The sequence below is a fragment of the Oryzias latipes genome, chromosome 15 (assembly GCF_002234675.1).
Source record: "Oryzias latipes chromosome 15, ASM223467v1".
NCBI classification, from domain to species: domain Eukaryota; kingdom Metazoa; phylum Chordata; class Actinopteri; order Beloniformes; family Adrianichthyidae; genus Oryzias; species Oryzias latipes.
In genome coordinates this window covers 24,647,087-24,669,574 of record NC_019873.2, presented here as the reverse complement: position 1 = coordinate 24,669,574, position 22,488 = coordinate 24,647,087, and the positions used below count along the sequence as shown (strand labels likewise).

The window sequence follows — 22,488 nt, the reverse complement described above, 5'->3', positions numbered from 1 at the left end:
TTGGAGTAAATACATATTAAGGTCTGTTTGTGCATAAGTACAGTGTGAAAAAAATCCATTCTGACTTCCTCTGTTGTGACTTTTCAGCTGTGAGGATGGAATATATTCATACACTTGCCTCTGTGAACCTGGGTGGACAGGCAACAGATGTGAAACAAACATTGATGTGAGTGGAAATTAATTAATACACCCTCTGGGTGTTCTCCATAAATGTCAGGAGTCTTTTGCGGTCATTTTTTTATGGTCTTTGGTATCAATAACTCTATTGACTTTTGTACTACCTGAGTCAATTGCACTACTAGGATCATGTGAACTTCTCAACACAAAACTGAATAAATCAGTTCCTTGTACAATACCTAATTAAATTAATCCACAGCTTTTTGCAGGGATGAAACGTTGATTGTTTTACTCATAGACTCTTCTTAATGAATAAACAAATATAATCTACTGTTTAATCAACATGATTGAAAATTATTTTACATCCATAATTATTTTTTTTGTTATCTGTCATTTGTCATTTAATATCTATTGTTTATTGTGTATATCTTTTCATTTGCAGGATTGTGTTTGTAGTCCGTGTTTAAACAGAGGCTCCTGTGTTGATCTCATTGATAAATTTGCGTGCTTCTGCCAGGACGGCTACACGGGGAAGACTTGTGAAAATGATGTAGATATCTGCAAGGACACAGCATTTAATGCCTCATTGTGTTTTAATGGAGCCACCTGCCTTGATGGGGAAGGAGCAAACTTTACATGCAGGTGAGATTGCCCACATTTTTATTAATATTTAATACATTGACATTCAAAGATTGTTCATGGTCAGAGATGTTGTGAGGGGAATTGCACCTGCTTAAATAAGAATTTACATTATGATTTACATTTACGTATAGGACTCGTTTAAAACCAATGTTACATTGTTTGTTTTCCTGAAACTATCCTTTGTTTATAATACAATTAAGGAATAAATGATTAGGATAAGAATAACTCATGTAACCAAGCCAAGTTCAGATTTTTGACTGAATGGGAAGATAAACATTTACAAATATTCTAATGTTTGCATTTGTTTTATATAGTTTACATATTATTCTAGTGGAATTCTTCATACTAACTTGACTTGCTGCCAAAAGAGAGCAAAACAAACGCTACAGTATATTTTATGTAGATCGTCCGTGATCCAGATTGATTAGATTAAATACCTACTCTGAGGAAAATTGTGTGTTTGGTGTTTTTAACACCATTCTTTCTGATGATGGAGGGCATATACAAAGACTATTAGGCTCAAAATTCCCTTTCTGAGTATTTCTTTATGCAACTTGTTGTGAATCAGTAGCAGACAGAAAAGGCAGTTTGAAAAAGAGTGTATTTGTGACGTAGAAAATATGCTGGGCGGGCCACAAGCTCCATGGTCTGGGCTCCCAGCAACAGGAAGGTGAAGAGGAGGCGGAGTTGCTCCGCACTAGAACAGGCAAAATTCGAATGAACTCCTGCCACTCTGCAGAAACTGTCCTAGAGAACGGTGTGGGTACCGAATGACGTCACACTATTTGATTGGCTGTAAGTTGCCACGACCAATGAGTTAACGTTGCATTTTTTTTTTAAAACTTTATTGACAATTGCGGTATCATACATTAACAATGACATTAACGTTAACAACGAACAATAACGATGTAATCAATATTGCCTCGAAGATCAGTCACCATTGCCAAATATAACATATTGACATAGAAAATAAACAAAAGAGGGGAAAAAAGAAACAATGAACATAACACACAAATAAATAAAAACATAAGTAAAATAAAATAAAGGAACATAGAAAAAATCTAAATAGTCTAATACTAGTTAAGTTAGGGGTACTCGTGAAGTTTGTATTTCTGAACAAAATTTCAAGCCATTCTTCTTTTTCATATAATGAAGTGATTGAAAGCAAAAACAGAGCTCTTTATTAAATGTTATAAAAGTGGTTTGGTCTTCAAAACGTGACCTCACCAAGATGGCGGTGCTCTCCTCCCATGAGGAACCACGTGATGTCTCCTCTAGTGATATAACTCATTTGAAGGACCCCGAAGGACCCCGAGAACATCCGGCAACCCGAGAACATCCGGTACCCACAACGGCACACTTTAAAAAAAAATGTTAGCTATTTTCGGCATAGTTATAATTGAAACACCACTGGGAAAAGCAGTTAACTGGATTTGGTTTATCTTTTATTGTAGAAGCCCTGTACCTTCTTCTCAAAGAAGCTTTCTCAATACAATTTTAAAACTATATTACAGTATTCATTCTTCTTGCACCTCAACATTTGTGTGTATATTTGTGTATACTATATTAGCTGTAATTTACTAAACCATACACATTTGTTTCTGCTTTGGACATTTGAAGCCTTTCTATCCAACAATGCCTGCAGTTACAGTCAGTGAAATGGAGGTTGAACAGTTTTTTTATTTCAATAATTAGATATATTAAATTCTCTGAGGTTCTGTGTTGTGTAAACCTCTGCCACCTGCTTTTTATGGGGTTGCCTTGGTACAGCAGTGTGGACGGTCATAAATTGTTTTTGACTGTGAGAAAATGGGTGAGAAAAGTGTTGGAAATACGATTCCCATTACCACTGCATGAATGTTGGCAGCAATGTGGGCAATCGATCACTGAGATAAGCCTGAGATTCTGTCTTTCACATCCACTGTCTGGGATCTTCACTCAGGCTGCTATTAAATGATTCAACTGGAACTTAAAATCAAAGCTCTATCCATGCTGGGTTGTTTTTTTACAGTGTTATAAAGTGTTTACTCCTCTAAGATTGTATTTTACAAATTATTGGTCTAATATAAATGAATCAGAAGATCAGTCTAATTGAAATAAGTCATAAATATTGGCAGAATATTATTACTCATTAGGAAGGAAAGAAAAAACACCCAAACTGCTTTGCTTAGGAGATTAGAATGACTTTCCATTCTTTATAATCTAAGTTAATGTGTAAAACTACTAACTTGGTCTTTTTTGTTCAACCATATTTATTAAATCCAAATGCTTTTAGAGCTTAAATATAAAAAATAGAAAATCTTTCTTTTTTTCTTTTTGCTCTTTGTTCCTGAAGAAAATCAGAAAATAAATGATTACATGATTTGTTTTTCAGAAATATTAAATTACTAATTTTAGCCTATTGTAAGTTCACATGTGTCATTTTATAGTGATGTTTTTTTCAGTTTGAACACCCTGCGTCCAAAAGCTTTCACTGGGATTTTGTTTTGTTTGTTTGTTCTTGCTTTTAAATGATCCAAAAGTATTAAATTCTTTGGGAGAAATGGCAAATATTCAGTTTTCTATTAATATTTTCACATTTAAAATTATGTGGTGCAGTCCTGAACATGGATCATCATGTTTGTGAATGGGATGCATCTCTTTTTTTCCTCGTACAGCTGTTTGAAGAAACTGTTTTTCCAGAACTGGCAGAAAGTTGTAGGCGTTTGCTTTTAGTTGATTCTAAAACTGAAAACCTAAAGCTCTCCTTATGTACAATGTTGTCAGTTCTGTGACCCTTCCTCAGTAAAAGTTAAGAAATGAATCACTTTTACTGGGAATGTTAGGCACTATTCGGCTAAAACTTTGGATATGAAATAATGATCATAACACACTACATGAAAAGACTTCCTTGAAAAAACTCCCTTTTCAGATATATTGCCAAGATGAATTTTCTTTTTTGTCAATGTTGTTTCTTGTTAGTGGCTGCATTACAGTATCATGCAGACGTGCAACATACAGGCAGCCTAGTTCATTCAATATCCAAATCTGAAACATGTTTTAGCAAAGAAACATGAGGAACAGTTCATTTAAAATTAACTTGGATGGAGCTGGATGAAAACCCTGCTGCTATATTGGCTTTTTAAAAATTCCCTGATTCATCACCTTCACACTTGTCTCATTGAAAGCGGCGCCTTCTGACCATTAATGATCCACTGCAGGTCCATTTCACTGTCTGTAAAACATATTTTAGTTCTGTATGTTCTGTCTTTCAGTGAACAAACATAAACTACCTTATTAAGAACAAAAAAGACTCTCTTTGTTGTGCACAAACAGTATAGTGCTTCAGTCTCAGTGCCAAGCAGGTCAAAGTTCCATTACCTTGTTAATTAAAAGACCATGTAAGGTTAAATACTTCTAATTTGAAACCCTTTTGACTTGTTTTCAATTAAAAAAACGAATGTTGTCTCATACTTACCATGTTGCATTAAAAGTTTGCACTTACATGGATCCTCCAAATGAATTATTCATTTTTAATTGCTGACTTGCTATCTTTTGAGTGATGAAGTGTGTCTGGATACAAGGTGTGTGTAAAAAGAGTGTCCCAGTTTGACACAGTAATTCTCTGGGTGCCTTACAGTTAATTATGTTGTCTAACCTTGTGCTGATGCGCTGCCGCATGCTTGTTGTCATTATTTATATGACAATGACTGCAGCAAACACCGGAGAGGCACGCCAGTCCTTCTCATGCATTTGCCGCTCAGGCTCAACTGCTTACATGGTACTGAAGATGCATGTATGTTGCTCAGTTTTGGCACAATAAGTGCCTTCCAGGGCGGTTTAGCATAAACAGATGCATTTGAATTAATGAGGACGCGGAGGGTTTTACTGCTTAACATAGTTATAGTAAAAGGCAGCGTTGTTACCTTCTTGTATTTTTGAGCCTGTTCAAAATGCATATTTAAATCATGATTTTTTTTTCCTGAATTTAAAACAACATAATGCTTTTTGTGCTTTATTTATTGTATTTTCTGCACAGTGTAAGTTTTTCATATCTGACTAGTAATTTGAATCAAAAGGAAAATTATATATATATATATATATATTATTGGTATAAATTCTTAAGAAAATGACCTCCATTACACATAAAGTTGGCAGTAATGTTTTATCTGCACGTTCTTTTTAAGAAGGCATAAGTGTTGCACATCAGTGGTGTAAGTGTTCATTAAAAGACTTCAGAGAACACTCTGTACTGTCCGTTATGGTGTTTGGGCTTAAAACCTTTGGTCCATGTTTACGTTATTTTTATTTCACAACTGAATTCAACAAATGCTAGTATATTTTTTATGTTTTGAACTTGATCCGTTTTTTGCACTAAAACATGGGTTTAAGAGGCTTTGATTGTAAACTGAGCATTCATTTAAAAAGACAGATCTACGCTTTTTTAGTCTTTGATCTTAAGGAGCCTTTATGATTAGGGTTGTTAAACATCCGCAAAATAAGAGCTTTTCTTTAAATTTTAAACACAATTGTAGAATCCTTGTGATATTTATTTCCCCTTCAACACACCTATTGCACCTTATACATGCATACAAGCACTTGGTGTTGTTGTTTTTTATGTCTTTTTCCCTTTTCATTCTTCAATTTTACTTGGTTTTAATGGAGATTTTAATGTTTTCCTTTTTAAAGTCCTACTTTGATCAACGCTTGATCTATTTAAAAAGCGTTCCGAGTGTTTGTTTTTTAAACATATGATATCGCCGTTTAAGCTCAAATCAAAAAGCATGTCGTTTTCTAGAGAACATAGTTTCTGCAAAGCAGAGCCCTCATATCCCATCATCCTTTTGTTTACACTCTCTCATACTGGCTTACAGCACCTCACACCTCTAACCTAACATTTTTGGTACAACATAAATAACAAGCAATATTGGATTTATCCAACCGTGCAGTTTTGAGCCAGATGCCAGCTCGGAAAGGAAAACAAAGACGTACATGGATCTAGGATCCATCAGAATGAAGCAGAGCAGGGAGCTTGTTGCCACCTGATTGTAGCTTCTACGTCACACTCACAAGCTTTTTCCAACTATATTTTTGCATCAGCTCTTCATACATAAACAATTTGATTAAAGAAATACTCAAAAATGCAATTTTAAGATTATTTTTCGTTATTTATGTCTTGAATCGTCAGAAAACCGGCACAAGAACAGAAACAACAAAAACACACATTTTATTGGAATGGATCTTTCTTTTTTTTTCAGAATGTCATCTTAATTTAGTCCATTCAGAGTATAAGTATTAATATTTTTAATGGCAAGAAACTAACAAGTTTACGGCAGAGTTTTAAAAAAAATGTGCATTTACTTTTGGAAGCTACTATGCTGGAATGCAAACAACATTTACGCTTGACAGTATGGTAGTGAAAATCTCTCTTAAAAATGGTCTAAAAACCTTGAAAACCAAAAATATGTCAAATGTGATGATGATCACATCAGGGAAGCTGTGAACTTCTGTCTCCTGGGTGGGAGCAGTGAGACTCTAGCTAGAGAGCATGCCTGTCACACCTTACATGAGTAAATATATAATCAAGTCACAGTTTGGAGCCTTCAATACAAGTCTGATTTTTTTTTTTCCTATACCACTGCAGGTCTGTCACATTTTGTTTTAATAATATTTATTTTCTTCTACTCTTCACTGCTCACTCTATTAAGTTAAATGCTTTCAAGACCACAAAAATGTGTAAAATTTTGAACATTCAAAATGTGACAAAGTAATCATTATTAGATGGTTTGTTAAGGATAAATGAGATTGCCTAAGACTTTTTTGTAAGTATGATTTGTTTTTTCAAGCTGTCCAGCTGGTTTCACGGGGGACTTCTGTGAAGTGGATGTTAACGAATGTTGCTCAGCTCCCTGCCATAACAGTGCCGTTTGCCAAGATCTTATTAATAGCTACGTCTGCCACTGCAGGTCAGGTGAGTCACTCAGATATCCAGAGATTTTCTCAATTTACTTAGAAATGAGGCAGCCGACGCTGTTTTTTCCTCCTCTTAAGACCTAGTAGAGGCAGCCTTTGCAGCCCATGAGCATGAATACTAAAACACAGCCTGCATGGTGAGACATGCCGGACTTTTGAAGTGAACAAGAAGGCTTCAGTGTGTTACTCTGCCTTATGTAAGGTAGAGACAAACATTTGTAGAGTATCTTAATGTGAAAAAAACATGTGTAATTGATTTTTTTAAAAAATGCCCAAAAGGTCACTGCTATGACTTCATTCTGTAGTTTGCGTGTTTCAAAAGGATTTCGAGGAAGCCGAGTTTTCTCCAGGGAAGAATTTGTAGTCATATGCTACAGAAACAAAGCATTGTGAAGAAAAAAATAGACCGGGATTTAAGGACGATACTACCCCGTCTCATTAAAATGTATGTGGCATGTTACTCTTTAGTGAAAGCCTTTTCTTGTCTATGTACGCGTGTGAACCCAAAAAGAAGCAAATCAATGTAAAGGAATCTGATTGATATTCACTTCAGAGAGTGGAAGTGAGAGAGCCTGCGCTCACCACCGCACTCTGTGGGCTTTTGTTCCTGGCAGGTTGGACAGGCCTTCACTGTGAGGATGACATTAATGAGTGCCTTCCACAGCCCTGCATCCAGGGGATATGCATCCAGAATGATCCAGGCTATGGCTACACCTGTTTCTGTCGGCCTGGATTTGTGGTGAGGCTCCCCCACCTTATCCTCAAAATCCTTTTGTGAAAAGGGATAACCTTTACCCTTTTGCCCCCTATACTTTCAAATCTTTTCTGGGGGATGAAGGATGATAACCTATTTTTAAATCTCTAGTCTAAGCATTTTTAAGGCACAAAAACTGTAAGTTTGGTGCATTAAATTTTAGAAAAAACCAAAGACGATCTTTAGTTATTTTAATTTATTAACTTACAGTTAGTATTTTTTAATAAAAAACAAGATGAATATGTCTAAAAATACAAGTCTTTTCATTGATTATTTTATCTAAAACCCCTGCATGTCTTAAAGCTGTCTGTTTTATGTGTTCAGGGAAAAAACTGTGAGTACAACTATGATGACTGCCTGCTAAATCCATGTCCAGAAGCACTTTCCTGTGTAGATGGCATCAACAAGGTCAGCTGCCTGTCTCCTGTTACGGATCCCGTTCCCTTGGTGACTGTAGTTAAGAGCATCACTTGGGGCTACACATCCAAGGTGGAGACGCCAACACTCAGCCCAGAGCCGAAAGCAGAGCTATCCATAGGTATGCACCAGGCCATTCTTTGATGGAAGTGCTTGTGGGGCTAAAAGTCATAAAGCCAAGGAAGCTTTTCCTACATTATACTTCTCCTCAGTTAAAAAGAAAGGGTTAGCATCTTTCCAAAATAACATTTTAAAGACCCTCTCAGAGGAAAACGATGTTTTTGGTGTTTTTAACATGTTCTTGTGGTATTTTTCTGATAATGGCGAACGCATAAAAAGAAAATTAAGCTTTAAATTGCAGTTTTGTTTATTTTTTATTCAAATCGTATATGTATCAGGAGCAGACTAAAAAATCCAGTTGGAAAAAGTTAATATTTGTTAAGTATAGAGTATGCTAGGGTGGGCCACAGGCACCCAGCTCCTCTCCATTCTGATGCAGCAACTTGTAGACATAATGTATCCATGTACATCTTTTTTTGTCATTGTTTGAGGCAGCATTTGCATCAAAACTGTACTTCTGGATAGCGCCAATAAAGATTGTCATTTTTGTTGGACTGATAATGTTAGGTTGGGAGTGTGATGGACTGTAGGCCAGCGGGAGAGCGTGTAAAAAGAGAGCACTCAGCAACAGAGAGAGAAAGGGGGGCTGAGATGCTCCACAACTCAGTCCTGCCCACAACTCAGAGGCAAACTACTGCCGCTCTGTAGAAACTATGTCCTAGAAAAGGACACAGGTTTGTTGGGGGGGGTTTTGGGCTGATTTGGGCACTGGGAATGATTTTCAAATAGATCGAAAGAGAATTGAACTGGGTGTTTACCTTATTGTTTATGATTCATGATTTTTTTAACAACAAAAAAAATACAAGGGGTTTACTTTTTGAGTAGATTTAATATTACTTTTTATCTGCATTAGTTTATAACTTTTTGGTTGAAAAAAAAACTAGTAAAGTTAGAACTTATCCTACATTTTCTCAAAAGGCCATTTATTCATGCAAGACTTGTAAATGTGTATGAATAATTGTGAATAATTAATTTGAACTAAGAGCAAAAATAGCTATAGCCACGTATAAGATCTAGAGGTCTGGCTTTGGTTTCCTTTTGCTATCTGAAACACTTCAAAGGCTGAATACATTTAAAGAGCTTCAGCTTAAATTAATTTATTATTACCTTACTTTTCTGCCATATCCGCTGTGGTTCTTTATGATTTTAAATATAGTTCTTTGAAGTAGAAAACTTAATGATCGATATGAGTAATAATTAGACTATAGTTTAATAGTCAAAGACATAGATTGGTTAGTAAAGCCTTGAACCCCAGTTAAGTGGCAATAAATGATCCTAAATGCAGTCAATGAACAGCTTTCATTATTCTTCTATTACCTTAACTAATTCTGTATTTTTGAATAGAGAAGTGATGTGAAGTTATGGGAATTCATAAATTGTTACATCAAAAATTTAATTTAAGTTTTTGAAAACCTATTCTTATGGTCTTGCTCAGTCTTGAATGAGAGGAGAGTTCGACTGATCTGCCTCTCCGAATGGAATCTCATACGGCTTTAAGATAGCAAGTAATTTTACTCTTGCTTTGATTTAAAAACTGGTATTTTAAATGTGTGTATTCTCATTAAGGAACAGCGATTTAAAGCGTGAGAAAAGTCATCAGTCTCCATAGCTTTGTGCTTTTACACTCAGTCACTAGTGTAAGAAGAAGACTTTAGTGAGCAGGACAGACTTTCACTCTGAGATAGATGAGGTGTATTTACCCTTGAAACAGTTCATGGAACTGTAAACAGACCTTTTGAGCACACACAAGCTTGAACCAATTCAGTGCAAAATTCTGAAAATCAGTGTGGCTCACATGTGATGGGTCTTCCCCACCGCACCTGATCCAGCTCGATAGATGGGAAAGGGTTAAAGATGCACACTGAGTGTGCTTAACGATAAACAAAGGCTCTGATACACACACCAAACCCTCGTTTTCTCTTGTTCACATAAGTGCATAATCAAAGTAAATAAGTTTTAAAGTACGAAGACCCAGAAACTTGTGAGTTTATCTAACTAGGTCACCAACTAAGCACATGCAGTGCCCTTGGTGCTGCTTGAAATAGACTCAGACAGTGCTCCTTCATACTGAAGACTGTTCCACAGCCATTTAAATATGTATACATATGTGTTTATGTTTATACAGAGACAACACATATTCAAAAATTAACAAATGGGATTGGAAAAAAGAAGTGTTTCCTCCTTAAATTGTAGCAATTGTGAATAAAATACATTAATTCGTCAATTAAAAAAATATGTTTAAGTCCAAGTAACCTCACGTGAAACTTAAACTTTAAATTATATTTGGGATTTTATTTGAAACTTGGGATGGAATGATTCACTTTCCCCAAGATTTTGTTCAAACCTTGATTTGTAGGTCACAGTTTTGTTTCGGTTGATGTATGTATGACCTGTGAATTAAAAAAAAAAAAACAATAGCAAAACATTTACAAATTTAGAAACAATCTTTCTTTAATTTGCTAATAACCAAACAACAATATGGAAAAAAAGCTTTCAGTTTGGCTATACTGCAAAAACTAAAGTTAAAAAAATTTGTTTCAGGAAAAATCATCTCAAAATTTTTCAATAGCAAAATAATCTTAGTTTAAGAAAACATGACTTAGAGACTAAAATTCTTGTTAAGGCCATTTTCTTACAGATTTTATTGCTTATTTCAAGAAATTTCTCTCACATTTTAAGAGTCTTAAATTCATTTTTTAGGGTCCAGTTTTTCGAGTGTGGTATAATTTAATAAAACCAAAAATTCTAATTAATCAAACGTATTACGAAACATTTCACGCATTCGACATAAACATCTGCAGGAGGGATGCAACTATTTACTCTCGGTTCATTGGTGTAACGCACGGTGCGGTTTTAAGCCAAGAATTGTGGCATCCCTAAACTAAGCTGCTCGGATAGCAGCAGGTAAAACACTAAAGACGTTCTTAATTTTAGGGGTATGCATTAGTCTGTTTATGCTTATATGTGGTGTCAGTTAAATGACTGTTAGCAGACAACACCACCCCAATAAAACCTATAAAATTGTCAGGTTGGTCTTGAGAATTGAGGTGGATGCTACAGGATTTACACAGGAACTTTAAATCCTCGAAAGAGCAAAACTATTTTTTTTTTTTTTTTAGGGTTATTAAGTTTGAAATAAGTTTGTTTCTTTGTGTTATTAGAAACAGACTGTTGACGTCTTTTACGGCCACACAATGTGTCTTTTAATGTGAATAAAAGAAATGTGTTTATTCAAAATAGATGACTAACAAAACTGTTGTGAGTCAAACTGACATTTAAGAAAGTGCACGATGGTTACAAACTGTCACGGTAAAAAAAAACAACATGACCTTGAAGAAATATTTTTGCTGCCCATCAAAATGGAAAGGCCATATGACTTTTTCATAAAAATGATGAGTACTAACAGAGTATTCATTCAGTTAAAAAAACATTCAGAGCAATGGGTAGTCTTGATTCAAAAGCAAGATCCCACTGAAGTCTATGCACTGCACTGCTTAAATCAAGAGAAATACAAACGTCATCTCTGACTGGTCAATTTTCATTTTATTCTTCATTTTAGTAAAAAAAAAAAAACAGAAAGAAAAGCACAGAAACATTTTATTGTGAAGGCTTTTTGGCTACTTTCTCTTGAGAAGAGAGTAGCTCAGTTTAAACTTACAAATAAGCGATTTGGAAAAATCTGAAACAAAAACGGGCTGCATGGTGGAACAGTGGTTGGCACTGTCGGCTCTCAGGTAAAGGGCCTGGTTTGAATCCTGGCTTGTCCTTTTTCTGTGTGGAGTTTGCATGTTTACCCCGTGGATGCGTGGGTTCTCTCCAGCTTCCTCCCACACTCCAAAACATGCTTCATAGGCTAATTGGTTACTCTGAAAATGTCCCTATAGGTGTGCATGTGGGATCGATTGTGTGCCCTGGCGACCTGTTCAGGGTGTACAGTAGCAGCGACAGGCTCTGGCAGCCCTGTGACCCTGAAAGGGTTATAGCGGGTAGAAAAAATGGATTCAAATAAAAACTCTTACAGCTATTTTTGGCCAATTAGACAAACTTATATTATGTCCACACAAAACTACATGTGATCATAATGTATATTCAACATCCTCTATGTCAGTGTTTCCCAACCCTGGTCCTTAGGGTACACTGTCCTGCTAGTTTTCCATGTTGCCCTGCTTATGTACACTTGGTTCAGCTCAGCATCAGGCAAAGCCTGACAATGACAGTCAGCAAAGGAAGGTGTGTTTGAGCAGGGTTGGATTGAAAAAATGCAGGACCGGCTCTATGTCCATGGCAGAAAATTAGGATTCTCTTGTGTTTTTATTTAGAAGGTTTGGGGTTCATGACAAACATCTGTTTCTTCTCATTAACTAACATTTTTATACATCAGAGTTTCTAAATGCAATAATATTTCTAACATTAGTAGTTGTAAATTCTGTCCAATTAATTTTTTTTATTGAGGAAGCCGTAGTGACCTAGGGCTTAGTGTCCCTCTGCCGGTAGGGGTGATCCGAGCCGCTCTTGACAAAATGCGTTTCCTCACGTGGGTGTGCTCTGAAGCACAGAAGTTTACACTTAAATGTAAATAATGAGGTTTTGTTTTTGCATGACTCTGTAAAGTTATAAAACCGGCGTTATGTATTTTCCGAGTGATGGCAGCTACTGTATGTGCTAACGTTGATGACCGGGAAGTATTGATGATTTCATCGAGTGGTAGCAACATTCAAATTTGAAGACACCATTTTTCCATAACTCTCCGCTTGTAGGGGCTAAATGTAGAGGTTGGGAGAAGCCGTAGGGAAAGAATTTGGATCCGACCTTGGTGTTTAGGTCAGTGTAAAAACCTTGTAAGGACCACATATACATTGTTCTGTAATGAATAGATAACATCTCAATATTTAAAGAATATCTAATTTAAATTTACATTAAAAAAACAGATACAAATAAAAATACATTTAGATTTTATCATTCTGTTCAGTGGCTCATTTGCTCCATAAAAACAGCCTTTAAAATGTTTAAGGAAAACTTAATGCAAGAGTTTAGGGCTAAGCTTCCTGGTTTGAACTCTGGCTGTAGCTGATGGGAATCATGTGAAGACAGTGATGATGGAGAGAAGCTTACTGCTGCCCGGCCACGATTTGGTTGACTTTTTGAGAAGTGATCACCACAGCACGGTTTAAGCTGTTATCTTTTGCTAGCACATGTAGCAGAAATGAAATTACCCCCTCAAAGCTCCGCAAAATCCACCTGATGAGTAAGAAGTTAGTATTTCCAAGCATTTAACAGGACTCGAGGCATTCTGATTATTTTTAGATCGAAATTGCAGGGCTTGGTGAGTGTGGCAACAACTTTTCAGAAACATTGGGAGCCACTTTTTACTGACTTTTATATAAAAGAAAAAAACAAGGTTAGAAATGTTTATAAAAAATTCCGAAGTGACACACGTCAGGGCCTGTCAGTGGAATTATTTAAGCTCATTTATAAATCTTTTTTAAACCTGACTCTGCAAAAAGCAATACATTTTAAGCCAAATCCATAAAATATTTGGAAATCTGTATTTTAGAAATGTCAGGAATATGGGGTTTTCTCCTATTTTTCTTTTTTTTTTGGGTGGGGGAGACACTTTTGCCAGGCAAGAATGACCTTTTTTTCCTTTTCTCTGGGCTGTCAACTGGCATAAGTCCAACAACGGTCTTTCACAGTATTTTATCTCAGTCCCTTAATAAGTTCAATCAGTCAGTCAATTACCTTACACTATAAATCTGGGACGCAGCATGCCTTCTATGCTGCCTTTTTATGTATATAAGTGAAACGCCAATTCCAAATTAATTAAATCCCATCATCTGCGGTTTGCCCCACATTTTATTGATTTGAGGTTCATATATATTTTCCTAAACGAGCACCAGCACAGCTGACATGTGGCTGCTGTCTGCATTGCAGCATTGTGCCGCACTTGTCTGTGTTACATTAAATCTGACATATCATTTTTCCCACCTTTTTTTTGACAGTATATCAAAACTGGCCCTAATTAAATCTGACATGAAAGGTTTATATGAAGAAATATCCCCAGAGGCTAACTCCCTTTCCTGTATAAAAAGGAGAGGAGCTTTTGAACAGATTGGGGTACCGGCAAACTGCATGGTCAGCATTATGCTAACAGTAAAAAACTACAGGTATGATGCACCATTTTAGAACTATTATGAGAAAGTGTGTATTTTAAACATCTACAATTTAGATTTTGTAAGAAAAGTTGCTTGAGGCATTAGAAAAAGTAAAATTCTGGCACGAAAATGTGAAGTGACGGTAAAAATATTAGACCTTTTGAAGGAAAGACTGAACTGAAGCTTACTGTTAATGAGCCATGGTAGTGCCTCCTGGCATCAGCCTCAGAATGCATCAAAGACTACATCAGACTAAACAAGGCTGTAAAATTAATGAATAGCTTTGTCTCTAAGGGGTAATTTTCCATCATCAGCATTGGCAAACCCCATTGTCAGGATTTAAGCAGAAGACGGCACTGCATTGTTGCTGCGTGCATTTATCCTCATTACTTCGTACAGCACAGTAGGTCTGATCCTGATAATTCTCACTTTTTGTTATCGTGGGATTCTCCTCAGGGTATTAGTCACATCGTTCCCCGGAGAAAATGGCGGTTTTTAGGTTAGCTTGTTTGCCAAATGCCCAGAGGAGCCCCCTGTCAGATCAAAAGGTGTTTGGCCCGTTAGAACCTAACATCTAACAAACATCGACACGTTTACTCTCGACAGCTGTAAGATTTACAACTTTCAAGATGAGATGCTAATTTATCTAGTGTAATTTTCTTATGAGGCAGTACATGAGTTAGGTGCAACTGGGAATGCTTTTTAATTTAAAAGGCTGTGCCATTTGACACTTCTCCTACAAATGACTTCCTACAAATGAGAACTATATTGAGCATGAGTAGCCTTAATGCTTGCTTCCAATTGCGGTTGGAGTAAGTCTTTTAAGACTGTCTGCGTCACTAACCCCAATAAGCTTTCAGGCGGTGGAACTTTCACTGAACTACCCCATAATTGCCCATTCTTGTGGATGATATAAACCACGTTATTTCACCATAAAATGAGGCATGTAATATACTTGCATGAATGTGTTGATTTCAGCCAAAGCTCCTCTCCTTCACTTAGTGTAGTGTAGTGTCATCTGCACGCTTCACAGACTTTTTGCAAAGTCTATTTACAGTACAGCCGTAAAGTGAGAAGGAGATAAATCAGAATCAGAATCTTTTATTGACATTTTGCAGTGCACATTGAAATTTTTTCCAGCAACTCTTTTTCAAAAATATTGAAAATACTATATAAAAAATAATACATAAGACTGTACAGTAGAATGGGATGAATATTGCACATATGACATGAATATTGCGTACTTGATTTAAAGTTCAGCCAGAGCATTGTCAGCTGTGTAGTGACAGGGGATTAGTGGGTTATGTTAAGTCTGGGATGAGAAGAATTTCCTATTGTGGGATAAAAAAAGTATAAATTAAATAAATAATGATGCTCCCGAACGTACCTCTTTCCAGAGGGAATGATGTCCTGGGTGGATGGGGTCTGCAGCTATACGACCAGTCCTCCATCTGACCTGCCTGTCGTACACTGAGTCAAGTTGTGGGAGAGGCCCTTTCACAATCTCCTGTGCGGTTTTCACCACCCGGGCCAAGTCCTTCCTGTTTTGAGCGGTGCAGCTCCCGTACCACACCGTAGCACTAAGACAGAGGATGATAGAAAATGAGAGGTTTTCCCAGAAGTTGAGATGAGAGTCCAGTCCTTTTTAGCCTCCTGAGGAAGAAGAGTCTCCGTTGAGCCTTCTTCACCAGGTGGGATGTGTGCAGCGACCAGGTGAGGTCAAATGTGATGTGGATCCCCAGGAACTTGATGTGGTCTACCCGCTCCACCTCTTCACCATGAATGAGGAGGGGGTGTGTACACCTTCCTAAACCTTCTGAAATCCACAATGATCTGGTCTTGGAGGTGTTCAGGATGAGGTTGTTGTCGGCACACCATCCTGTTAGGAGCTGGATCGCCCCTCTGTAGTAGGTCTTATTGTTTTTGGATATGAGACCTACTACGGTGGTGTCATCGGCAAACTTTAAAACCATGTTTGTGGGATGAATGGCAGAGCAGTCATGGGTGAACAGAGTGAAGAGGGCCGGGCTGAGGTGTTCCTGTCCTCAGGATCAGTGTGGATGATGTTGAGTCCCCGCTTCTCACCACTTGGGGCCTGTTGGTGAGTGGCCTTAAGGCTTGCTTCCAGTTGCTTCCAAAAGCTGGGATTTTTCCAGGAAATAACCATGTTTGCCTGTTTATATTTGTAATTTGAGTACGTTTGCTCCAGCAGGAGGATCTTATTTGACCCAGGGTGTATTTTATTTTGAAAGGAGCTTATATGTGCTGCTGTCTAAAATAAGAGGTTTGGTTTATCCAAAATAACATATGCACTTAATATTTAAATGATACATTTTATAAATGAATGGCTTAAAGTCCCACTCTGATCATTTTTTGATCTTTTATGAAAGAGTTCCCAGTGGTCATTTAATTGTCATTATGCCATTTTTAGACAACATTTTAAAAACTATGTCCTAGTTTTGTAGGACATAGTTTCTGCAGAGCGGCAGGAGTTTATGAGAAATTTTTTTGGCGGGACTGTTGTTGCAAAGTAGCAGGGGGTTTGTGGCCCGCCGATTGTAGCACCTCCATCACAGCTCAAGCTTTTTCAAGCTAGATATTTTCATTTGCTCCTGATTCACAGCAATTTGAATAGAGAAATGCACATAAATGCAGCTTTACGCCTAATTTTCTTTAGATATGTCCTCCATCATGAGAAAAATGTCTCAAGAACATACTGAAAATACAAAAAAACGATTTTCATCTGAGTTGGTGTTTAATGTCCACAAAAACATCAATGAAGTGTATTTTTCTTAACAGTGAGGTGTGACTTTGCAGCTCTGGCTGGGTTTTCATCGGTAGGAAACTGACCAAAAAGGCTTTTTAGTATTAAAGGTTGTAGACCTCTGTACTAGACCTTTCAAATGAATGAATGTACGTGTTTTCTGCGTTATTAGAACATGTGCTTTTTTGTACAGCAGCATATTGTGCAGTAAGAATTATAACTGCAAAGTAGGAAAACTATCATGAGGTTCTCCACAGGCTGATGTAGGTGAGAACTCTGCTGAGATGTCAGCTAGACCAGTGACTCACTCTTTAATAATTTGGTTGGTGCTGTTCACTCCTCCACCGCACCGTAAACCACCTTAAAGGAAGGCTAAGGAAAGGATAAACTGGTCTTTCAGGGATCAATAAAGAATCTCAGTGGAACTTATGGAAAAGATGCATAAACTCATGCCTCTCCCTTTTGCTCACACTAAAACACATTTTTTTACATGTTTTCTATTTCTTAGATAAAAGCTACATTCAATATTTTGGAAATTCATACCTTGAGTTTAAAGGCATTGACCTCAGTGCTCACAACAACATTACTGTGAGCTTTCAAACCACAGCAGCGCTGGGAACTCTGCTCTATGTGGACCAAGGCCCTGTTAACGGTGATTTCTTTTTCATGAAACTCTTCATCCAGGATGGAATCTTACAGGTAAAAACTGTAGTTGAGTTGTTGGATTTTTCTATTCATTTCAACACATTTTTTTTAGAACTGGCAGTGAACAAAATCCACTGAGCTAATTTAGAACATTTATTAGCTCTTGTTTAAAACATTACACAAAAGACCAAACTTATTTCAAATTCCCTTTTTATCATGACAACTCCTTATGGTTAAACACACACACAAAAAAACCCTCAGCAGTTGGTTACTCACCCTAGCTCGGGTCCTAGAGGAATTGGAGCTTGAGAGTACTGCGCAGTGTCTTAGCTGTTCCTAAAATATTGGAACTGGAGCTGCCAGGATGAGTGCTTCAGTGCTGTCCTGTTGACCACCAGCCATTTCTAGCCATTGGTATGACTTCTTGCTATTAGCCACTTCAGTTATGGTCCAATGGTAGATCCCATGCACGGGCTTGTTCTCCCTTGAGGGACTTTGCAAAGAGGCGCCTGATACAATCCAGCACATAACTGCAGGGTGTAAGATTCTGGCAGGAAAAGCATACATGGAGCACCACTATCAAGTGGCTAAAATAATATACAGGAACCCCAAAGTCAAAATGGGAAACACCTCCAAAAGTGGTACAGATTGAGAGAGAAAGATCCTGTGGGACTTCCAGATCCAGACAGGTTGGTAATAGTGAACCAACCAGACATTGTAGTGGTGGATAAAGAACAGAGGAAATCCTTTGTGGTGGTTGTGGCAGTGCAAAGTGATGGAAACATCAGGAAGAAGGAACATGAAAAACCGGAGAAATACCAGGGATTTAGAGTAGAACTAGAGAAAGCATGGAAAGTGTAGGTGATAGTGGTGCCTGTGGTAAATGGAGCACTCGGGGCAGTAACCCCCTAGCTGGAGGAGTGGCTACAACAGATACCTGGAAAGACCTCAGACCTCTCAGTCCAGAAAAGCGCAGTGCTAGGAACAGCTAAGATACTGCGCAGGACCCTCAAGCTCCAAGGCCTCTGATAGAGGACTTTGAGCTTTGGTGAGAAACCACCAGCGGAAGGTTGAGAGGGGCTTATATGTTTTTTTTTTTGTTTGCTTTTCTAATGTCATGTCAAGTGGAATATATTGCAGTACATTTCCAGCCACACTTTATTTATTAAAACAGCTCAGTTCCAGGTTTATTTTAAGGTTTAAGGGTTGAAAAAAAATGAAACGTCTGTATTTTGGTCCTGTTTTTGTGTTGACCAAAGTCTGACTAAATTAAATCTAAACAGTTTTTGGGCAAAAGTGTTATTTTAAAAATTGTCTTGAATGTCTCAGTATGCCTTTTGCTGCAATGAAGAAGAGGAGGCCAAATGGATGAGTACTGTAACCCAAGTTGATGATGGTGTAGTTCACGTTGTACACATCAGGTATGTCATCCTAATAAAAAGTTTATATCAGATTCATTGTTCCAATTGGCTCCTTTTTAGGTTCAGATGGAAGAAATGAGTGCTTCGTTTGGTTGAAAAATGTTTGAATAGAGACGAATATCTAGCATTTTTACAGCTTTTAATATATAGATCAAATGTGATGTGTCTGCTTCAGGCAAGTAAACATATTCTAGGCATGCTCAGTGAAAGTTCGTTAAGTCTTGGTAAAAAACAGATTTGTTTTAATAGTGTTAGTGCCTCAGGTGTTATTAGCAAGATCCCTAGTTATCCTCTCACTCTAACTGTGGTACATTTGCTTTTAAAGAAAGGTTGTAACTAACTCTTGGGGAAACCGTGTAATTGGCAGGGATCAGCAGGCTGAGAATTTAAATTTTATTAGGAGTGGGCAAATGGGCCTACATTTTAAAGAAAGTGAAACAAACGTCAGAATGTGATCGTTAAAATGCATAAGTGATCACTGGCTGTGTTTTATTGCTCTTCTAAAGTCTTCATTTGCAGTTTTTCATTAGGAAAAGATTAACAAGCAAGGGCTCAACACAAAATCAATGTTTAAATGATTTAAAGTGGGGCTGTGGCCCCTTTAGTTATATTGTTTCGAAGCCCATGAGCAGTCTTCCTGCCAGCCTTCTAATAATGCCCTGACATAAGAAAAATTGTGGCTCAGTTTCAAAAACAGAAAGTTATTACTTAAGCTGCCTGCGTGTATACAATTTTTCAAACACATTTTTAGGCAGAAATGTTTTGAGATTCATCAAATTAAGGAGGAAATTTACATTTCTGTCTGAAGAAAGAATGCAGATAAAAAGTAAGAGGTGAAAATGAAGATACTGCCAAAGGTAAGCAAATTATTTCCCGTTGAAACAGCGCCCAGCGGGAAGGTTGCCCCGTGTTTTCTTGGCAGAAGGCTGCACTGGCCCAAATATGAGCGGTTCCAGGAAGGTTCAAGGGGCTGCAAAGCTCCACCCTGATTTCTACCTACAAGAAAAATACAACAGCAGTATAAATCAATCATTATGTTCTCCTCCAACCCCCTGAGGCATGCAGTAAGAAAGAGAGCTGTCATAACTAGGGGGTTGGTGGTTTGGAATAATGGTTTCTGGTTTCACAAAGCAAATTCTTTGTAATTGTCCGACGGCCGAGTCCGTCCATCTTTGTCTGGTTTGACCCAGAGCTACAACACCACAGCCATCTTCAACGTCACTGCCCAACCCATTATAGACTTTTAATGTATCTTCCCGTCAAAGACACTTTTCAATATGTTAAATACCAACCCAGTGGGGCTGACTTCTCAAGGACAGTGAGCACAGTGCCCTCTGGCTGCTGGCCAGGCTGCTCTGGCAGACTGCTTCTAAATTAACCGTTTCTTCACGCTGGCTCTGGAGGAAGGACTTAAGCAGCTTGGAGTTAGTGCCCCGAGTGTTTAGCTGACATATGCAACAGCCTGAAAAGCACAGGCTTAACAAATCAGACTAGATTGCTTCATGGACCTCCTAACTTCCAATCAGGGAACAAGGGGAATCAGGAGGCACTGGAGAGGGGACTTTGCATCTGTAGCCTGAGTACCCTCAAGCTGCAGACGGTTAGACCAGAATCTGCACTTAGGTAATTATTTCTGCTCCCCTGTTGTTTCAGAGAGGAATATTAGTATTGAAATCTGTGAATTGCTGTAGGGTGGGTTCAGAATAGTTTTGCAGAGGCACCTTAGATGTCTGTACAAAACACCTACACAATACAAAATAGAGGTCAGGCGGAGCAGTTTGGACAGGGGCAGCGATTTCTGAAAGATTGAGCAAAGTAAAAAAAGAAAATTGTCAAGACTTCAGTGGTTTTAGATGTACTCTTGCTGTTCCTCTTAAAGAACAAGTCCAGAAAAAAATCCATCATTTGTCTTTGAAAAATGGACTTGCTTTTTGATGTGACACTAGTACAAACTTCATACCTGCTAAGGTGTATGTAATCCTTTTTAACTAAATGTGAAGTAGTCTTGTACTTCTTCCAAGAAACAAAAAAAAAAAACCCTCACAAGTAGTTATCTGCTACACTTGCTGATTGATAGACCATTTCAACCTGCATGTTTTCTTTTACAACAAATGACAGCCACTGTGGAGGGTTTATTTTATGCTTGTGTGTATTGTACATGTTAGCTGACACTTACCTGTTCTCCCACTAGACAACATCTGACCCCTTGTGAGGCCGAGTTAATACTTTCTGGAAATGAGAAAATTAAAAGCACAGCAAGTAATTACTGGTTGGGACACATGATTCAAAAAACAAACAACGTCTTCACCGGAGGTTTACCTCAAAACTATCTTCCCAGCCAGGTAAGCATTTCTAATTACTGAGTTCAGCTTTCATCATAGCTGAATTGATGCATTTTTGAAAGGCAATCACTTTAAACTTATTTGAGATGAACAATTTATAAAAACTAACTGCAAAGCTTCATGTGTTTTCGTTTCAAAGAAAGCAAAACCCCTCTTTAACTTTACTGGCTGCCTTGAAGTGATTGAAATTAATCGGATGAGGAACTTTGATGCATCTGACGCCGTTGGTGGCAGCAACATAGACCAGTGCAGGTACTGTCTCCTTATTTCTTGGCTTTATCTCAAACCAAATCTTTAAAAATTTAAAATATTGAACATTAATTAAAGTTTTTCTAGTGTACATTGAGAATTAATACCCCATTGTTTTTTGGATTGTAAACTTCATTTTTAATTCACTGATGCAGTTATTTGACATTAATCAAAGGGCCATCTTTAGCCGTAGAAGAATTGATTCAGAATTTCGTCCTTTTGTTTTCCAGATATTCTCTCCATGCCACAGAAGCCTCCACAGAAAGCGTCTCAACTCTGACAAGTCAGTCAGCTCCCTCTGACACAATCAACACAACAATGATGGCAGCTCCCACACAAGCGCCAGAACAACCACTGCATGAACCTCAGATTTGCCGTGAGGGTCTGTGCCGCAATGGAGGATCGTGTCATGAGCTGCAGCTGCCCGAGGGAGCTCTGCCTATCTGTCACTGTCAGCTACATTTTACCGGAACTTTTTGTGAGAAAGGTAGGCTGGAAGAGTCGTAGTTAACTGTGTTTACTTGCTTTTAGAACAGAAAACCTCACTAAGACGACCTGCTTGTGACCTCCGTAGCCACATCACCAAGCCAATGAATTAAGTCAGCTGTGTATATGCTGATCTTCTTTGGCTAATAGGTTTCACTGCATAACTGGAAATCAAGTCAACTGCATTGAGAATTTTGAGGCGTGTGAATTATTTAGAAATAATATTAATGAAATGAGAATTTATATAAGCAGCTTGAACCATTGCTGTGTGTTCATGTTCACCTCCAGTGTGCTTCCAGAATGACAATGCCAGCTTGCTGCACTTGTTCAGCATTCAGCTAAAGATCTCAACTGCCGCCCCAACCACAAGTATTTATTTTGTACCAGCTATTCTGACACTAAAGAGACAAGACTGCTAGACACACAT

The 22,488-nt window shown here is 37.7% G+C and overlaps 1 protein-coding gene across 2 annotated transcripts in view; it reads left to right on the top strand.

Annotated features, from left to right (window-relative positions):
• eys (eyes shut homolog (Drosophila)) overlaps positions 1-22,488 on the top strand; it is a 207,487-nt gene that overhangs the window by 106,302 nt on the left and 78,697 nt on the right. For both annotated transcript variants that reach the window (XM_023963743.1, XM_023963742.1), the window contains 10 exons: positions 88-166; positions 560-759; positions 6,585-6,709; positions 7,326-7,450; positions 7,790-8,003; positions 17,427-17,617; positions 18,893-18,984; positions 21,176-21,326; positions 21,466-21,578; positions 21,806-22,062. In XM_023963743.1, the coding sequence (XP_023819511.1) occupies positions 88-166; positions 560-759; positions 6,585-6,709; positions 7,326-7,450; positions 7,790-8,003; positions 17,427-17,617; positions 18,893-18,984; positions 21,176-21,326; positions 21,466-21,578; positions 21,806-22,062 (1,547 nt within the window). The remainder of the gene's footprint in view (positions 1-87; positions 167-559; positions 760-6,584; positions 6,710-7,325; positions 7,451-7,789; positions 8,004-17,426; positions 17,618-18,892; positions 18,985-21,175; positions 21,327-21,465; positions 21,579-21,805; positions 22,063-22,488) is intronic.